Here is an 18,251-nt window from a genome sequence, read left to right as displayed (position 1 = left end):
CAGTAATAAAGTGTGTTCAGTTTAAAATTTAAAGTGACAGTAACGGTTTTATTTTAAAACGTTTTTTGTACTTTGTTATCAAGTTTATGCCTGTTTAACATGTCTGAACTACCAGATAGACTGTGTTCTGAATGTGGGGAAGCCAGAATTCCTATTCATTTAAATAAATGTGATTTATGTGACAATGACAATGATGCCCAAGATGATTCCTCAAGTGAGGGGAGTAAGCATGGTACTGCATCATTCCCTCCTTCGTCTACACGAGTCTTGCCCACTCAGGAGGCCCCTAGTACATCTAGCGCGCCAATACTCCTTACTATGCAACAATTAACGGCTGTAATGGATAATTCTGTCAAAAACATTTTAGCCAAAATGAACACTTATCAGCGTAAGCGCGACTGCTCTGTTTTAGATACTGAAGAGCATGACGACGCTGATAATAATGGTTCTGAAGGGCCCCTAACCCAGTCTGATGGGGCCAGGGAGGTTTTGTCTGAGGGAGAAATTACTGATTCAGGGAACATTTCTCAACAAGCTGAACCTGATGTGATTACGTTTAAATTTAAGTTGGAACATCTCCGCATTCTGCTTAAGGAGGTGTTATCCACTCTGGATGATTGTGACAAGTTGGTCATCCCAGAGAAACTATGTAAAATGGACAAGTTCCTAGAGGTCCCGGGGCTCCCAGAAGCTTTTCCTATACCCAAGCGGGTGGCGGACATTGTTAATAAAGAATGGGAAAGGCCCGGTATTCCTTTCGTCCCTCCCCCCATATTTAAAAAATTGTTTCCTATGGTCGACCCCAGAAAGGACTTATGGCAGACAGTCCCCAAGGTCGAGGGAGCGGTTTCCACTTTAAACAAACGCACCACTATACCCATAGAGGATAGTTGTGCTTTCAAAGATCCTATGGATAAAAAATTAGAAGGTTTACTTAAAAAGATGTTTGTTCAGCAGGGTTACCTTCTACAACCAATTTCATGCATTGTCCCTGTAGCTACAGCCGCATGTTTCTGGTTCGATGAGCTGATAAAGGCGGTCGATAGTGATTCTCCTCCTTATGAGGAGATTATGGACAGAATCAATGCTCTCAAATTGGCTAATTCTTTCGCCCTAGACGCCACTTTGCAATTGGCTAGGTTAGCGGCTAAGAATTCTGGGTTTGCTATTGTGGCGCGCAGAGCGCTTTGGTTGAAATCTTGGTCAGCTGATGCGTCTTCCAAGAACAAGCTACTTAACATTCCTTTCAAGGGGAAAACGCTGTTTGGCCCTGACTTGAAAGAGATTATCTCTGATATCACTGGGGGTAAGGGCCACGCCCTTCCTCAGGATCGGCCTTTCAAGGCAAAAAATAAACCTAATTTTCGTCCCTTTCGTAGAAATGGACCAGCCCAAAGTGCTACGTCCTCTAAGCAAGAGGGTAATACTTCTCAAGCCAAGCCAGCTTGGAGACCAATGCAAGGCTGGAACAAGGGAAAGCAGGCCAAGAAACCTGCCACTGCTACCAAGACAGCATGAAATGTTGGCCCCCGATCCGGGACCGGATCTGGTGGGGGGCAGACTCTCTCTCTTCGCTCAGGCTTGGGCAAGAGATGTTCTGGATCCTTGGGCGCTAGAAATAGTCTCCCAAGGTTATCTTCTGGAATTCAAGGGGCTTCCCCCAAGGGGGAGGTTCCACAGGTCTCAGTTGTCTTCAGACCACATAAAAAGACAGGCATTCTTACATTGTGTAGAAGACCTGTTAAAAATGGGAGTGATTCATCCTGTTCCATTAAGAGAACAAGGGATGGGGTTCTACTCCAATCTGTTCATAGTTCCCAAAAAAGAGGGAACGTTCAGACCAATCTTAGATCTCAAGATCTTAAACAAGTTTCTCAAGGTTCCATCGTTCAAGATGGAAACCATTCGAACTATTCTTCCTTCCATCCAGGAAGGTCAATTCATGACCACAGTGGATTTAAAGGATGCGTATCTACATATTCCTATCCACAAGGAACATCATCGGTTCCTAAGGTTCGCATTCCTGGACAAGCATTACCAGTTCGTGGCGCTTCCTTTCGGATTAGCCACTGCTCCAAGGATTTTCACAAAGGTACTAGGGTCCCTTCTAGCTGTGCTAAGACCAAGGGGCATTGCTGTAGTACCTTACTTGGACGACATTCTGATTCAAGCGTCGTCCCTTCCTCAAGCAAAGGCTCACACGGACATTGTCCTGGCCTTTCTCAGATCTCACGGATGGAAAGTGAACGTGGAAAAGAGTTCTCTATCTCCGTCAACAAGGGTTCCCTTCTTGGGAACAATAATAGACTCCTTAGAAATGAGGATTTTTCTGACAGAGGCCAGAAAAACAAAACTTCTAGACTCTTGTCGGATACTTCATTCCGTTCCTCTTCCTTCCATAGCGCAGTGCATGGAAGTGATCGGTTTGATGGTAGCGGCAATGGACATAGTTCCTTTTGCGCGCATTCATCTAAGACCATTACAACTGTGCATGCTCAGTCAGTGGGATGGGGACTATACAGACTTGTCTCCGAAGATACAAGTAAATCAGAGGACCAGAGACTCACTCCGTTGGTGGCTGTCCCTGGACAACCTGTCACAAGGGATGACATTCCGCAGACCGGAGTGGGTCATCGTCACGACCGACGCCAGTCTGATGGGCTGGGGCGCGGTCTGGGGATCCCTGAAAGCTCAGGGTCTTTGGTCTCGGGAAGAATCTCTTCTACCGATAAATATTCTGGAACTGAGAGCGATATTCAATGCTCTCAAGGCTTGGCCTCAGCTAGCGAAGGCCAAGTTCATACGGTTTCAATCAGACAACATGACAACTGTTGCGTACATCAACCATCAGGGGGGAACAAGGAGTTCCCTAGCGATGGAAGAAGTGACCAAAATCATTCTATGGGCGGAGTCTCACTCCTGCCACCTGTCTGCTATCCACATCCCAGGAGTGGAAAATTGGGAAGCGGATTTTCTGAGTCGTCAGACATTGCATCCGGGGGAGTGGGAACTCCATCCGGAAATCTTTGCCCAAGTCACTCAGCTGTGGGGCATTCCAGACATGGATCTGATGGCCTCTCGTCAGAACTTCAAAGTTCCTTGCTACGGGTCCAGATCCAGGGATCCCAAGGCGGCTCTAGTGGATGCACTAGTAGCACCTTGGACCTTCAAACTAGCTTATGTGTTCCCGCCGTTTCCTCTCATCCCCAGGCTGGTAGCCAGGATCAATCAGGAGAGGGCGTCGGTGATCTTGATAGCTCCTGCGTGGCCACGCAGGACTTGGTATGCAGATCTGGTGAATATGTCATCGGCTCCACCTTGGAAGCTACCTTTGAGACGAGACCTTCTTGTTCAGGGTCCGTTCGAACATCCGAATCTGGTTTCACTCCAGCTGACTGCTTGGAGATTGAACGCTTGATCTTATCGAAGCGAGGGTTCTCAGATTCTGTTATCGATACTCTTGTTCAGGCCAGAAAGCCTGTAACTAGAAAGATTTACCACAAAATTTGGAAAAAATATATCTGTTGGTGTGAATCTAAAGGATTCCCTTGGGACAAGGTTAAGATTCCTAAGATTCTATCCTTCCTTCAAGAAGGATTGGAAAAAGGATTATCTGCTAGTTCCCTGAAGGGACAGATTTCTGCCTTGTCTGTGTTACTTCACAAAAAGCTGGCAGCTGTGCCAGATGTTCAAGCCTTTGTTCAGGCTCTGGTTAGAATTAAGCCTGTTTACAAGCCTTTGACTCCTCCTTGGAGTCTCAACTTAGTTCTTTCAGTTCTTCAGGGGGTTCCGTTTGAACCCTTACATTCCGTTGATATTAAGTTATTATCTTGGAAAGTTTTGTTTTTAGTTGCAATTTCTTCTGCTAGAAGAGTTTCAGAATTATCTGCTCTGCAGTGTTCTCCTCCTTATCTGGTGTTCCATGCAGATAAGGTGGTTTTACGTACTAAACCTGGTTTTCTTCCAAAAGTTGTTTCTAACAAAAACATTAACCAGGAGATTATCGTACCTTCTCTGTGTCCGAAACCAGTTTCAAAGAAGGAACGTTTGTTGCACAATTTGGATGTTGTTCACGCTCTAAAATTCTATTTAGATGCTACAAAGGATTTTAGACAAACATCTTCCTTGTTTGTTGTTTATTCCGGTAAAAGGAGAGGTCAAAAAAGCAACTTCTACCTCTCTCTCTTTTTGGATTAAAAGCATCATCAGATTGGCTTACGAGACTGCCGGACGGCAGCCTCCCGAAAGAATCACGGCTCATTCCACTAGGGCTGTGGCTTCCACATGGGCCTTCAAGAACGAGGCTTCTGTTGATCAGATATGTAGGGCAGCGACTTGGTCTTCACTGCACACTTTTACCAAATTTTACAAGTTTGATACTTTTGCTTCTTCTGAGGCTATTTTTGGGAGAAAGGTTTTGCAAGCCGTGGTGCCTTCCATTTAGGTGACCTGATTTGCTCCCTCCCTTCATCCGTGTCCTAAAGCTTTGGTATTGGTTCCCACAAGTAAGGATGACGCCGTGGACCGGACACACCTATGTTGGAGAAAACAGAATTTATGTTTACCTGATAAATTACTTTCTCCAACGGTGTGTCCGGTCCACGGCCCGCCCTGGTTTTTTTAATCAGGTCTGATAATTTATTTTCTTTAACTACAGTCACCACGGTACCATATGGTTTCTCCTATGCAAATATTCCTCCTTAACGTCGGTCGAATGACTGGGGTAGGCGGAGCCTAGGAGGGATCATGTGACCAGCTTTGCTGGGCTCTTTGCCATTTCCTGTTGGGGAAGAGAATATCCCACAAGTAAGGATGACGCCGTGGACCGGACACACCGTTGGAGAAAGTAATTTATCAGGTAAACATAAATTCTGTTTTTTTGTATGGTAACCAATGTTAGAGTATTTACTAAATATTATATTTATTATAATACTAAATATTACTAAATATTTACTAAATATTTAATATTTAATAAAAATGGGCTGTAGATAAGAAGTAGTGAAGTCTTATACTCCTTATATTGTCAACAACCCGTAATCATTGAGAACATGACAACCGATTGAATCGATTGAACCTTCAAAAGCGCATGCATGTCTTTCCACTGTATGTGTAAGTGTGATATCAGGGATACGATATGCGCATGCGCGAGTCAATGGATCGCAATGTGCACGCTGACCGCAGTCCACTCTTTCAAATACTTGGGTATGTTGTTAGACCCTAATCTATCTTTTGGCCTCCACATAGAAAAACTTGCATCTAAACTTTATCCAAAACTAGGTGCCCTGTACAGAAACAAATCTTGCCTCAGCCCTACAGTAAAAGAAAAGATTGTACAGCAAATGCTGATGCCTATCATTGATTATGGGGACGTAGTATACGCACCTGCACCGCAAACTCACCTTAATAAACTTAATACATTGTATAACTCGTTCTGCTGCTTTGTGCTACAATGTAACTACAGGACCCACCATTGTGACATGCTAAAAGAACTAAACTGGCTGACGCTGGAAACCAGACGCACCCTCCATCTTTCCTGCCTTGTGTTTAAGAGCCTTTCTGGGAAGCTCCCACCCTACCTGAGCAGAATGCTCTCCCCGGCTATTCCCACCTCCTATAACCTCCGATCCAGTACCAGCACATTATTTAGTTTGCCACAATACAAAAAGAAAGCAGCTCGATTCTCCTTTTCCTACAGAGCGCCACAGTTATGGAATGACCTCCCGCACACTTTCAAACCTTCCCCAAGCCTAATATCCTTTAAGAGATCCCTCTCTACATATCTCAAAACAGAATGCACCTGTTATGGTTGATTATATATTTCCTACCTGTTCTATGTTAATTTTTGCATATATTGTGTATTATTATTGTTTTTGTATTTTATTGTACCCTATTGTATCAATGCAATGTTTTGTGAACCCAGGACATACTTGAAAACAAGAGAAATCTCAATGTATCCTTCCTGGTAAAATATTTTTATAAATAAATAAATAAATGGTGACAAAATCGTCACATAATGATATGCATGAAATAGGAATACTATTGGAAATTGGGTTTGTTCGTGCACGGCCCATATTAGAAAGTTGGCTATAATGACGTAATCTGCAAAAATTATTATTTAATTTTATAGCGTTTCTAAAGATTGTTGGACTGTAAAATTAGGTAGGTGATGAAATATACACATTATTGATTGTAAATTATTGTTCAGGTTGTGGCCAAAAATGGAAAGTTTTGGAATCCTTTAAGTTATAATAATTTATATTTCTTATAGATATCTACTTGAATCTACCTATTTATATTTCTATAGGTGAGGTTAAAACAAGAGTTTATCTCAAATTGCAGAGCAAGAAAAGTTTTTATTTTGTGTCTATTTAACCTGTGATAACTGTCCACTAGCCTTCTTGTGACTCCAATTTTACAATGCAATTTAATAATCTAAATTAGTTGTGTTTAAATTTCCTTTCTTGCTTACATTATTATAAAATGAAACACACAATGTAAAGTGAATACAACTTTAATTATTTAAGTACTTAATTGAACTCAATAGAATTAGAGTTTGCTGAAGTTTGAATATCGTGACAGAATTAATGTATTCTCGCTATTTCGATCACAACATAAATTATGAATATTTCACATTCCAATGTTCTACGCATACAGAACAATTTCAGCCAGATTACGAGTTTTGAGCGCTATAGGGAAATTAACGACCGCAAAATTTTTGGCGTTATTTCACCTCCATATTTAGCGCTGCTATTACTTTAAAAAAGCAGGCTTGTGTTGGGAATATGGTGGCGTTGAGCTCCATACTGCACTAAAATCAAGCGCTGCTTTGACGTGCTCATGCACCATTTACCCATAGACATCAATGGAAAGAGCCGGCAAGAAAAAGCCTAACACCTGCGATCGCGGAAACAAAAGCTCCGTAACGCAGCCCCATTGATGTCTATGGGGAAAGAAAAAGTTATGTTTAAACCTAACACCCTAACATAAACCCCACTTCTAAACACCCCTAATCTGCTGACCCTAACATCGCTGCCACCTACATAATGTTATGAACCCCTAATCTGCTGCCTCTAACATCGCCACCACTTACATTACAGTTATTAACCCCTAATCTGCTTCCCCAAACATTGCTGCCACTTACATTACAGTTATTAACCCCTAATCTGCTGCCCCTAACATCGCTGCCACTTACATTAGAATCCACTTTAATTCCTATTGGCTGATACAAATATTTCAGCCAATAGGAATGTAAGGGACGCCATCTTGGATGACGTCACTTAAAGGGAACCTTCATTTTACGCCGACAACCATAAGAAGAGGATGCTCCGCACCGGATGTCTTGAAGATGGAGCTGCTCCGCGCCGGATGGATGAAGATAGAAGATGCCATCTGGATGAAGACTTCTTCCCGCTTGGATGAGGACTTCGCGGGCTGGAGGAGGATGGATGTCTGGACTTTGATAACTGTAAGTGGATCATCGGGGGTTAGTGTTAGGTTTTTTAAGGGTTTTTTGGGTGTTTTTTTTAGGTTAGGGTTTTGGACAATTCTTTAAAGAGCTAAATGCCCTTTTAAGGGCAATGCCCATCCAAATGCCCTTTTCAGGGCAATGTTTAGCTTAGGTAACTTTGTATTTATTTTAATTAGGTAGCTAGTAAATAGTTAATAACTATTTACTAACTAGTCTACCTAGTTAAAATAAATACAAAATTACCTGTGAAATAAAACCTAAGATAGCTGCAATATAACTATTGTTTATTTTGTAGCTAGCTTATTTTTTATGTACAGGTAAGTATGTATTTAGTTTTAAATAGGAATTATTTAGTTAATAATTGTAAGGTTTATTTAGATTTATTTTAATTAGATTTAAGTTAAGGGGTGTTAGGTTTAGGGTTACGTTAGGGTTAGACTTAGGGTTACGTTAGGGTTAGGATTAGGGGTTAATATATTTATGTAGAGTTAGTGATGTGGGAGGTCAGAGGTTTAGGGGTTAATAATTTATTTTAGTATATTTCGTTGTGGGGGGCTTGCGGTTTAGTGGTTATGGTTTATTATAGCGGTGGTGTGGACGGACGGCAGATTAGGGGTAAATAATATTTAAATAGTGTTTGCGATGCTGGAGGGCGGCAGTTTAGGGGTTAATAGGTTTATTACAGTGGTGACGATGTCGTGGAGCGACGGAATAGAGGTTAATAAATTTTAATAGTGGTGGCGAGGTCCGGAGTGGCAGATTAGTGGTTAATAAATTTATTATAGTGTTTGCGATGCGGGAGGGCCTCAGTTTAGGGGTTAATAGGTAGTTTATGGGTGTTTAGTGTACTCTTTAACTCTTTTGTTATGAGTTTTATGCTACAGCTTTGTAACATAAAACTCATAACTACTGACTTTAGATGGCCGTACGGATCTTGTCAGTATAGGGTGTATGTCTCACTTTTTGGCCTCCTATGCAAACTCGTAATACCGCCGCTATGAGAGTCCCATTGAAAAAGGATTTTTTTAAAAGTGCTGTACTGACGTTGCATGACGGCCAAAAAGGTGTGTGGTACACCTATACCTACAAGACTTGCAGTAGCAGCGTTAGGGAAAAAGCAGCGTTATGAAGCATAACGCTGCTTTTTCACTCATAACGCAAAACTCGTAATCTAGCTGACAGTACTTTGTATTGTAAATACATATTTCTTTATATATCTATATACATATACCTGTATATCTATTCCTATAGATATATAGTTATATATATATGTATTTTACATGGATAGTATCATATATATATAGAAATACACATTTTATAATACAAAGTACATTATTTTCTATGTGAAAAACATAGGAATGTAAAATATGCATAATGCACATCGGAGTTCGCAATTAATGACTAAATCGGTCGGGTTAGCGCACATGAAAAATTGCTATCTTCAATGCGTGTTCTTGAAATATTAAATATAAACTATTAAGAATATTAATAATAATTATTATACATACTGCAAATATATATATATATATATATATATACATATTTATTTTAGTTGGATTATGGGAGTCAGACACCGCAATCCACCTAGCGCAACGCTTTGCGGCAAATCGTGCAGCGCCGGGCAGCAAAATAAAAATATATATGAATATATATATATTTATGTGTTTATATGTGTATATACACACATTAATATATATATATATATATATATATATATATATACAGTGTATATATACATATATATATATATATATATATATATATAAAAATAAAATTATATACATATATAGTTACAGTAAAAACATAGTCATTCGAAACGACTTCCGGTGGGCGGGCCTGAAGAGCAGCAGCACTGAGAGTGAGCTCCGTGTACAGCGGAGCTTTAAGCCTATCTGACTGTCTCTACAAAGTGCCCCACGCAAGTGTCCTGTTGGGCAAAACGTTTCTGAGCTGCTCCAACCGACTTTGCAGCGTGAAGGGCAAGTTAAAGCAGCCCTTGTCCCCGGAGGGACGGAGAAAGCGCGACACCCGGCGCCATTTTAGGTATCAGTGAAGGGCCTGCTTCAGAACATCACCGCATAGGTACAGGAGTCAGCGCTAAGCCGAGCAGGCAGTGTCTCACCTGCAGAATCGGACACACTTGCCGCCGCCACCGCAACGAAAAGCAGGTCCAAGTGAAAACCTGCAGGAGCCGTCTGGATCAAGCTGTTCAATATGTAAATGTGTTGTTTGCCTTGCAGATGAGGGTGGTGGTGTTCCCAGGGTTATGTATCTTGTATCATTTCTAATTTTGCTTGGGATTGACGGGAGAAGTATGGCCCTTCTTCTGTATGACCCCGGGAAATATCAATCTAAACCCCTAGACACTGATTCCATACAGTTGCCACATGCCACACAGTGTGGATGCCCTTACCAGGTGCCTTACTCTCCCACGGAAGGGCTGATAATTACACTGTCTCCCTACACACCCTTGAGGGGTCATATACTATCCCAATTAATATTTCCATATGGCTCTGAGTCTCCCTGCCTAATAGTGGAAACGACCAGCCCACTTTGTTTACTCACTACCTGGCCCATATTCCTTGTGAGCCCGGTCCCTCTCCCACGTGTCACTAAGAGCACCTTGTATAATGTTGCATGCCACCTCTTCAGAGTTTTTTTTACAACTGGCACTGGCATATGCTGGGAGGGTCAGGCTGTTAAAATATGGAGGGGCCTTGCTGTTTAACCTTTTGAAACTCCTGGGGCCCTTATCTTTAAATGTGTCTCTGATTATGTTCTTTTTTTGGCTCTGTCCCCAGACCATTCCCGGAGCTCCTGTGGCTCTGCCCCTCTTGGACATGGATTCGTGGAGAAGTGCCCCTGGCTGTCCTCTGCTTGTAAGCTTACCTTCTGATTCTCTATTCCTCAAACCTTCGCTAACACATCATATAAGTGCTCTTTACCCTACCAGAAAGGGCCATACCTCAACACATTTTAGCATAAAAGATCAAACCCACAGGCCCACATGGCATAGATCCTTCACCTATATTAGCCGCCTTTATTCTACTCCTAGACCTACCATATGGCTATAAACCTTAGGTTCATTTCCTGGAATGTTGGGGGCATCTCGTCCCCGGCAAAAAGGAGTATGATTCTACAGCAGCTAAAAAGCTTACAGACTGACATAGCACTGCTCCAGGAAACAAAATTAACCTCTGAGGAACACGAGAAATTGAAAACTCGTTGGGTAGGCCATATTCTATACTCCCCTACTGAGGGTAGAAAGAGGGGGGTGGCTATCTTAGTTAGGAAGGGCCTCTCGATATCTTTTTCACAAGTAAATATAGATAGAGGGGGTAGATATATACTAGCGGCCCTGAGGGTGGGGAAATTGGATTATACTTTATGTAATGTGTACGGCCCTAACAAATTCTCCCCCTCTTCTGGTCGTCTTTGCTGGCCAGGCTTGCCACCTACACTGCCCCTATTATTTTGGGAGGGGATTTCAACTTGGCCCAGGCTCTTCCCCTGGATAGGTTCAAAGACCCTACGTCAGTCAGCTCCTCCAAATATTCGCACACAAGATATAAAAGAGAGGTTTCTTTGATAAATAACCTAAAAACTATGTTGGGACTCGTAGATGTGTGGAGGATTAGGAACCCATTGGAGAGAGACTATACCTGTCTGTCCAAAACGCACAGTACCCTGTCCAGAATAGATTATTTTCTAACCTCCTCTGAAATAACGTCTCAAATCCTCCACCCCACCATTGAACACATAACAATATCAGACCATGCCCCAATTCATTTCATGCTTCAGCCTGCACCCACTAGACCCACGAACAGAGCTTGGAGATTTCCCACGTACTTGTACAACGACATAAATTTCCGACAGCATCTCAGGACTGAGTGGGCATACTACGCATCAGACAATGAACAGCACACAAACAACCCAGACTTGTTTTGGCATGCTTCCAAACCAGTCATGAGGGGAATTATTACTTCTTTTACAGCACGCCACAATAAAAAATTCAAAAAAATTGATGAGGCATTTCTAGCAAACCTTACTGAGGCATACAATGGATACCTTTCTAATCCCATCCCCACTTCTAGGCAAAAATACTATGATCTCAAGCGAGCTAGGGACACGCATCTAGCTCAACAAAACAACAACTTCGACCTGCACAGACAGGGGCGATACTTTAGACACGGTAACAGATCTGGTAGGCTACTGGCAAACTTAGTCAAGATTTCTACACCTAAATCACACATATTGGCTATAAAATCCCAATCGCGTTTAACTTCGAATAATAAGGAAATCATGTCGGAGTTCATTAAATACTATACCTCCTTATACACAGGCCAAGAGATTAGCTTAGAGGCTAAGCAGAGCTTTTGGGGCTCCACAAATATTCCTTCTCTCTCAGATGAGCAGAACTCACTGCTCAGTGCTAATATTCTTCCTCAGGAAATTATTAAAGCTATAAACAGAGCCAAACTTGGAAAAGCAGCAGGCCCTGATGGGTTACCTACAGAGTATTACAGACTCTTGGTAAATGAGGTTGCCCCTGCCCTGTCCTCTCTATTTACAGCATATTTGGAAGGCTCTTCTCAGATAGATACTAGATTTACGGAGGCAAATATCTGTCTCATCCCCAAGCCGGATAAGGATCCCACAGACACCTCCTCCTATCGCCCAATTTTGTTGCTAAATGGAGATTACAAGTTGCTAACCAAAATATTAGCTGACAGATTGGCTCAAGTCCTTCCCTCAATTATACATACAGATCAGACTGGGTTCATCAAAGGAAGATCATCTGTAATCAATATTAGGAAAACTTTGGCAATTACTTCCCATTATTGGTATAACTCCCATTCCCTCAATCCTGTTGAACTACAGGATGCTTGTCTCCTGGCCCTTGACGCAGAAAAAGCATTCGACAGGATTGAGTGGGACCACCTACATACCACGTTAGAGAAATTTGGCCTTTCAGGCAATTTCGCAACCTTTCTTCGCCGGTTATACACAGCCCCCAAGGCGTCTCTGATAGTTAATAGTGAACTCTCCCACCCATTTGAGTTGCAGAGGGGAACGAGACAAGGGTGCCCTCTTTCCCCTCTGTTGTTTGACCTAGCCATAGAGCCCCTTGCATGTCACATCCGTCAACGATGTGCTGGTTTGGACGTTCTGGACCACAAGCAACATCTCTTACTGTATGCAGATGACTTGCTATTATTCATAGGCAATCCTGCTGCTAATCTGAACCCTCTTTTGGATTTAATTGAAAACTTCGGCACTTTCACAGGTTATAAAATTAATATTAACAAATCCGAAGTTCTCTGGCTACAAAATAAGCAAAAAAAACCTTTGACAAATACTACACTCAAAATAACAGATGGTTCCCTTAGATACCTAGGTATTCATTTACATGTGAACCCTAACAAATTATACCACCTGAATCTGACAAACACCATACACAATATAAAACTTTCGGGATGGAACAGTTTACCTCTGTCACTCACAGGAAGAATCCACCTTTTTAAAATGGTGGCGTTGCCAAAACTCTTGTACCCTCTGCAGATGCTACCACTACTCCTTACCAAACAAGACACCAAATCACTACAGTCTGCTTTAGGACAGTTTATCTGGAGAGGGAGGAAACATAGGATAGGGAGAGACTACCTGGTTATGTCCTTAGATAAGGGAGGACTTCGCCTTCCGAACATTGCGTGGTACAACTGGGCCACCCTAGCTAAATTAGTCTTGGATTGGTTGGTTGGTAACAACCACTTTACTGTCCCCATCCTAGAAGGGAACTTTGTTAAACCAATGTACTTGGCCTTCTTGCCTCATGCAAGCTTTACTTCATTACCTTTACAAATACAGCGTCACATATTGTATAGGGATCCGCTCAGGGCCTGGGCCAAGTTGTGCAGGTTATGGGGGATAGACAAATCAGTAAGCAGATACCTACCAATTCAGGGCAACCTGAATTTCCTACCTGGTTACACCACCAAAGCATTTCAGGTATGGCGAGCTCATGACCTCTCCAAGATTAAACAACTTTTTAATCCTTTCAGGACCTGAGGGATAGGTTCAATCTTCCAAACTCACATAGTTTTGCATACTTTCAGTGTAGACACTACATCTCCAAACTAAAAACAGAAGGATGTCTTCCCAAAGAACCCACTAATATTGATAGCCTATGTGCATTGGCGAGACAGGGATCCTATAAAATCACATACACCTACAACTCCATTCTTAAACACTTTGAAGATAACGTTATGAGTAATCTTAAATCAAAATGGGATGGCTTTGATGGTCTGCTGGTAACTGAGGAACTCATTAATGAGAGTTTACAAAAAATACAGACAGTCACAATCTCGGCAAAATTAAGGGAGACACACCTAAAATTAATTCAACAGGCCTATATTACTCCACGCCTGTGTTCCAGATAGATTCCTGGAGCTAGAGATATCTGCCCCAAATGTAGTTATGGCTCACCAGATTGGTTGCACCTGATATGGGACTGTCCCAAGCTAAGGAGCTTTTGGCTTAAAATATTGTACTGGCTTACAAAAGTAACAAAAACCCAAATAGTACCCTCAGCCCAACAAATAATCTTCCTAATCCCCAGTAATGTTGTCCATCCTATTGATAAATTAGTATCTATGGTAATAGTTCTGGCAAAACAAATTATACTGGCAGGGTGGGCAGGAGAAAACTCCCCTCCCCTCCAAAAGCTTCTTCGAAGTATACACACGCAAATGCTAATTGAACAGGCAGACGTAAGGGGAGATCCGGAAAAGCGGATTAAACATTTAATATTTAAATGGGAAACTTGCCTACTACATCTACCTGAGTCAGTTAGGGAGAGAGTCATATACCCATTTAAGAATAGTCTCTTTATACTTAACGAGAACCTCAAGGGGAAATGGTCTTTCCCAGCTGTCCAAAAGTAATTGCCCTAGGTACATGTGCTCTTGACTGTCCTAAGACCCTTCTTGGTGAAACTGTCTCTCGCTGCCGCTTTCTTCTCCCTTCTCTCTTTCTTTCTGGTCCGTGTCGAGGGGGGTGAGCTTCACCGGTGGGCTCTGGGTAAGTTATTATGTGTTATTTTTTGTTGGTATTTTTGTTTTATGTATTATGTTTTATTGTTGTTTTGGTATACATAAGAAAATGTGAGTCCAAGTCCCTACATGGTGAATTCATATGGGTCATTTTGACGTACCCACACAAAGAATCTAGCAATCTGTTATTACTTGTTTCTTATCAATGGCCTCTGATTGAACATTTTCATTGAAATGTGTTAATTTACGCTTTCTGCCATGTATGTTCTGGATTCTAATTATAAATAAAGTTATTTAAAAAAAAAAACATAGTCATTCATTTACCTCTATGTATTTTTCAAAAACCCCACATCCCTTCACTTTAACCCCTTATAAGTGCTTCGTGCAGTTTTTTTTAAAAAAAACAATAAAGATGCTAATATTTTTATTTAACTTTAAATAACTGTCCTCTTCATTTAAGGGACCTGACCTCTGGTTAATTGTGTGTAAAAGTGTAAAGTGATATTACTAGCTTGTGGGGGCATTATTTAATGTTTGCCTGTAAAGGGACATATTTCCCCCTTTATTGGTGCACGTTAAGATAGAGCTCCACATGTAATTTAGCCTTTAATTGGAAAAAATTTAGATGAAAATATTTTGGTGGTGTACAAATTCTATAGTATTCAAAAAGTGCATCCTCAAAATTAAAAAAAAAAGCTCTACGAACAGCCAAGATATATTCTGAATTCCAAAGTTAATCTTTTAAAGGTCAAATAGAGACCTGTGTTGGGTCAGATTCATGCATGTCAAAATTGTATTAAGAAAATCACATTATCTATGTCTTATTCAATGACAAAAATACTGTATATTCAAAGGAGTGCTGTTCACTTTATCTATAGAATTCTAGTCATAGTACAAAATCACATTATCTATGTCTTATTCAAGGACAAAAATACTGTATATTCAAAGGAGTGCTGTTCACTTTATCTATAGAATTCTAGTCATAGTACTGCACACAGCCATATATTGCTAGTGCTTTCAATCTACATAATCTTCTATTGTTCTAAATACTTTACAAATTACAATGTTTCAATTTACCCAACCTAAATTATTATAATTGTTTATGGATACCTTTAAATCTTAAAGTTAAAATATAGTTCCATATATTTCTAGGTTAAAAAAAGAACTAGAGACATACAAAGAGGATGATTTGGAAAATGTGTATGAAACTCTTCGTGTGGAGATAGAATTTTTACAGGTGGTATGTCCTTTTTTTCCCTCCTCTATGAAATTAAAGTTTATTCAGACGCTAACATATATTTAGCTGAATTATTCTGCAGATTGATTCTTCTTTTATTGTGGTAGACAGCTTGTGCTTCAGAAATCTAATCTAAGGTATACTTGCTCATACCATTTCTGTATTTCTTTTTGGTTCAGAGACAAGCATGTTATTATTTATAATGTACTATGCTTTATCCTGCTAGTCTGATTCATGGTGATGGAATCAAAATTAAATGAACACTATGAAGTAGGTAAAAAGCATTTTCAAAAAATGGACTCACAATGACTGAAAAATGAGGTGCTTGTTTGTAATCCTTTTTTGAAAACTCTATTAAACCGTACATAAGCCATAGTAAATACTTTTTATAACTTAGGTGGCAACCATTAATGCATATGAAGAGAAAAAGCATACTGTGCTTTACAGTTGATAAAATGCTAAGAAATGCTGCTTAAAACGACAATACTATAGACACTGTTTAAAGATAACGCTCAATTTGAGATAAATTATGAATGAAAACACAACTGATAGATTAAACCATAATAACCTGTATTCTTTTAAAATAAATTTGGACTATGTGTTTATTCATTGCATGGGTTAAATAAATACATCAATTCAAGCAACAGGAATAAAATACATACTTAGAAAGCCATTCATTTTCAAAATAAATGGCTCTAATGAAATAGACCATTTCATTTTACTTGAAAAGAAAAGAAAATTCCATATTGGCTGAAAAGTTATATACCTTTTGAAGATTTAGGTGAGTATATAAAACACACTTGTCAACCAGTGATAAATTGACTATATACTTCCACTCTAAGAAGGATAAAGATTACTAGGATATGCCAGAAGGGAATTTCATGTCTCATAAGGGAGTGATCAATATTTCCAATGGAAGAGTGATTTATCCTAAGTTTAGTGGTTATCCCTCAACCTTGATTGAAGTGCTTGTAACTTGAAAGCCAACATGAAGGAACTTTTGCAATAACACATTTGGGTATAGGTTAACCTTGAATTTTGCATATGTTGGTGAAAATGAAAATGCTTGTGTATTCACATTTACTTGAATAATTTGAGGAAGTACCTTGTGTAATCTAGAGTATCCAGATAACTGCTTATATCCTCTAGGGTTTCTATGGGAAACTTACATTGAAACATTATTTGCCCAAGAATCAGTAATTTTTGAAGAATAAATCATTTCAGTGCTTCGCCTGGTTTTCATCTGACTTTCAAACAAATTAAGCAGCTAGATAGCTCTCTTCTAAAATTTAACTTAAGAACAATAATATAACTTTGCACATCATCTGCCATTTGATTGGGTTCCTTTATCAATTGACAAGACATCAGTGAATCTACACTATCTCTAATTGGTATATTATGATGAAAATGATTGTCTATTCAAACCCATTAAAAGTGCCATACAAAGTTGTTTTCACGGATAGTTTGCAGAATCTTTCAAATTCAAGATCATTCTAATCTATTAGAAAATCTGTGTTTATGTCCCATGATTTTCATTTTTTTTTTATTTCCAGTCAGACAACTGAAAAAGTTTTTTGTTTTTGTTATTATAGTTATTCTTTTATTCTACAACCTTTTAAAATTAATATTCACCACTTTGGAGAACTCAAATTGTACTTTAGGAGGAAGTTGTTGCATGTTAAAGTTTTTGCTCTCAATTATGGCAAAAAGAAGGTGCCATAGCACATATATTATTTGATTAGGATAAGGTTTTTCCCTTGTGCTTTCTACTAATTGAATTGATTCCTACATTTCCTATTTGTCAAAAAAAAAGCATACTAAATATATCAACATGAACAAATGGCAAATGTGTGTTGAATACAATTAAATAATGTTAAAAATTATATTTAAAGCAACATGGAAGTCCAAATGAAACTTTTGTGATTCGGAAAGAGCATACCATAGAAAAAAAATTACAATTCACTTTTATAATCATATTTTCTTCTTTCTTTTGATATCCTTTTTAAAGTAGGCTCATTTCCATAGGAACATACAGTGTAATTATTATTATTCTTTATTTATAAAGCGCCAACAGATTCCGCAGCGCTGCCCATGGGTACAAGGATAACTGTACAATGGAGAAACAATACGATAAGACAACATTTTAGACAAATACAGGGGGAATTGAGGGCCCTATTCCCGTGGTAACTTACAATCTAGACAGCACTTTATTGCAGAAGTGTTTGCAATAAAGGATTTCAAGAATAAGAGGTGCCAGGCATTTCGGCTTTGTTAACCCTCAATTCTGTGGCACATATAACTTTTTATTCTTCACAATATAATCAAACTCGAGCCTTTTTTTACTTTCAGTGATCTAAAGGGAAATATCTTGACTTTGAATTTGCAAAGCCTCAGAGCCATCATCTTTGCCTGATATGGATTTTTTCTGTATGTTTTGTATATTTGTTATGTGTCCTGACACTTTCCTTAATGTATTGGTAATGTTCTGCTCTCT

General features: G+C 39.8%; 1 protein-coding gene across 1 annotated transcript in view; it reads left to right on the top strand.

Moving 5' to 3' along the window:
• CCDC172 (coiled-coil domain containing 172) overlaps positions 1-17,322 on the top strand; it is a 76,633-nt gene extending 59,311 nt beyond the window's left edge. The window contains exons 7-8 of the mRNA XM_053692991.1: positions 15,673-15,760; positions 17,311-17,322. Of these exons, the coding sequence (XP_053548966.1) occupies positions 15,673-15,760; positions 17,311-17,322 (100 nt within the window). The remainder of the gene's footprint in view (positions 1-15,672; positions 15,761-17,310) is intronic.
• The last annotated feature ends 929 nt before the right edge of the window (positions 17,323-18,251 follow it).

This window comes from Bombina bombina, chromosome 9 (assembly GCF_027579735.1).
Source record: "Bombina bombina isolate aBomBom1 chromosome 9, aBomBom1.pri, whole genome shotgun sequence".
NCBI lineage: Eukaryota > Metazoa > Chordata > Amphibia > Anura > Bombinatoridae > Bombina > Bombina bombina.
This window is presented reverse-complemented; position numbering and strand designations above follow the sequence as displayed.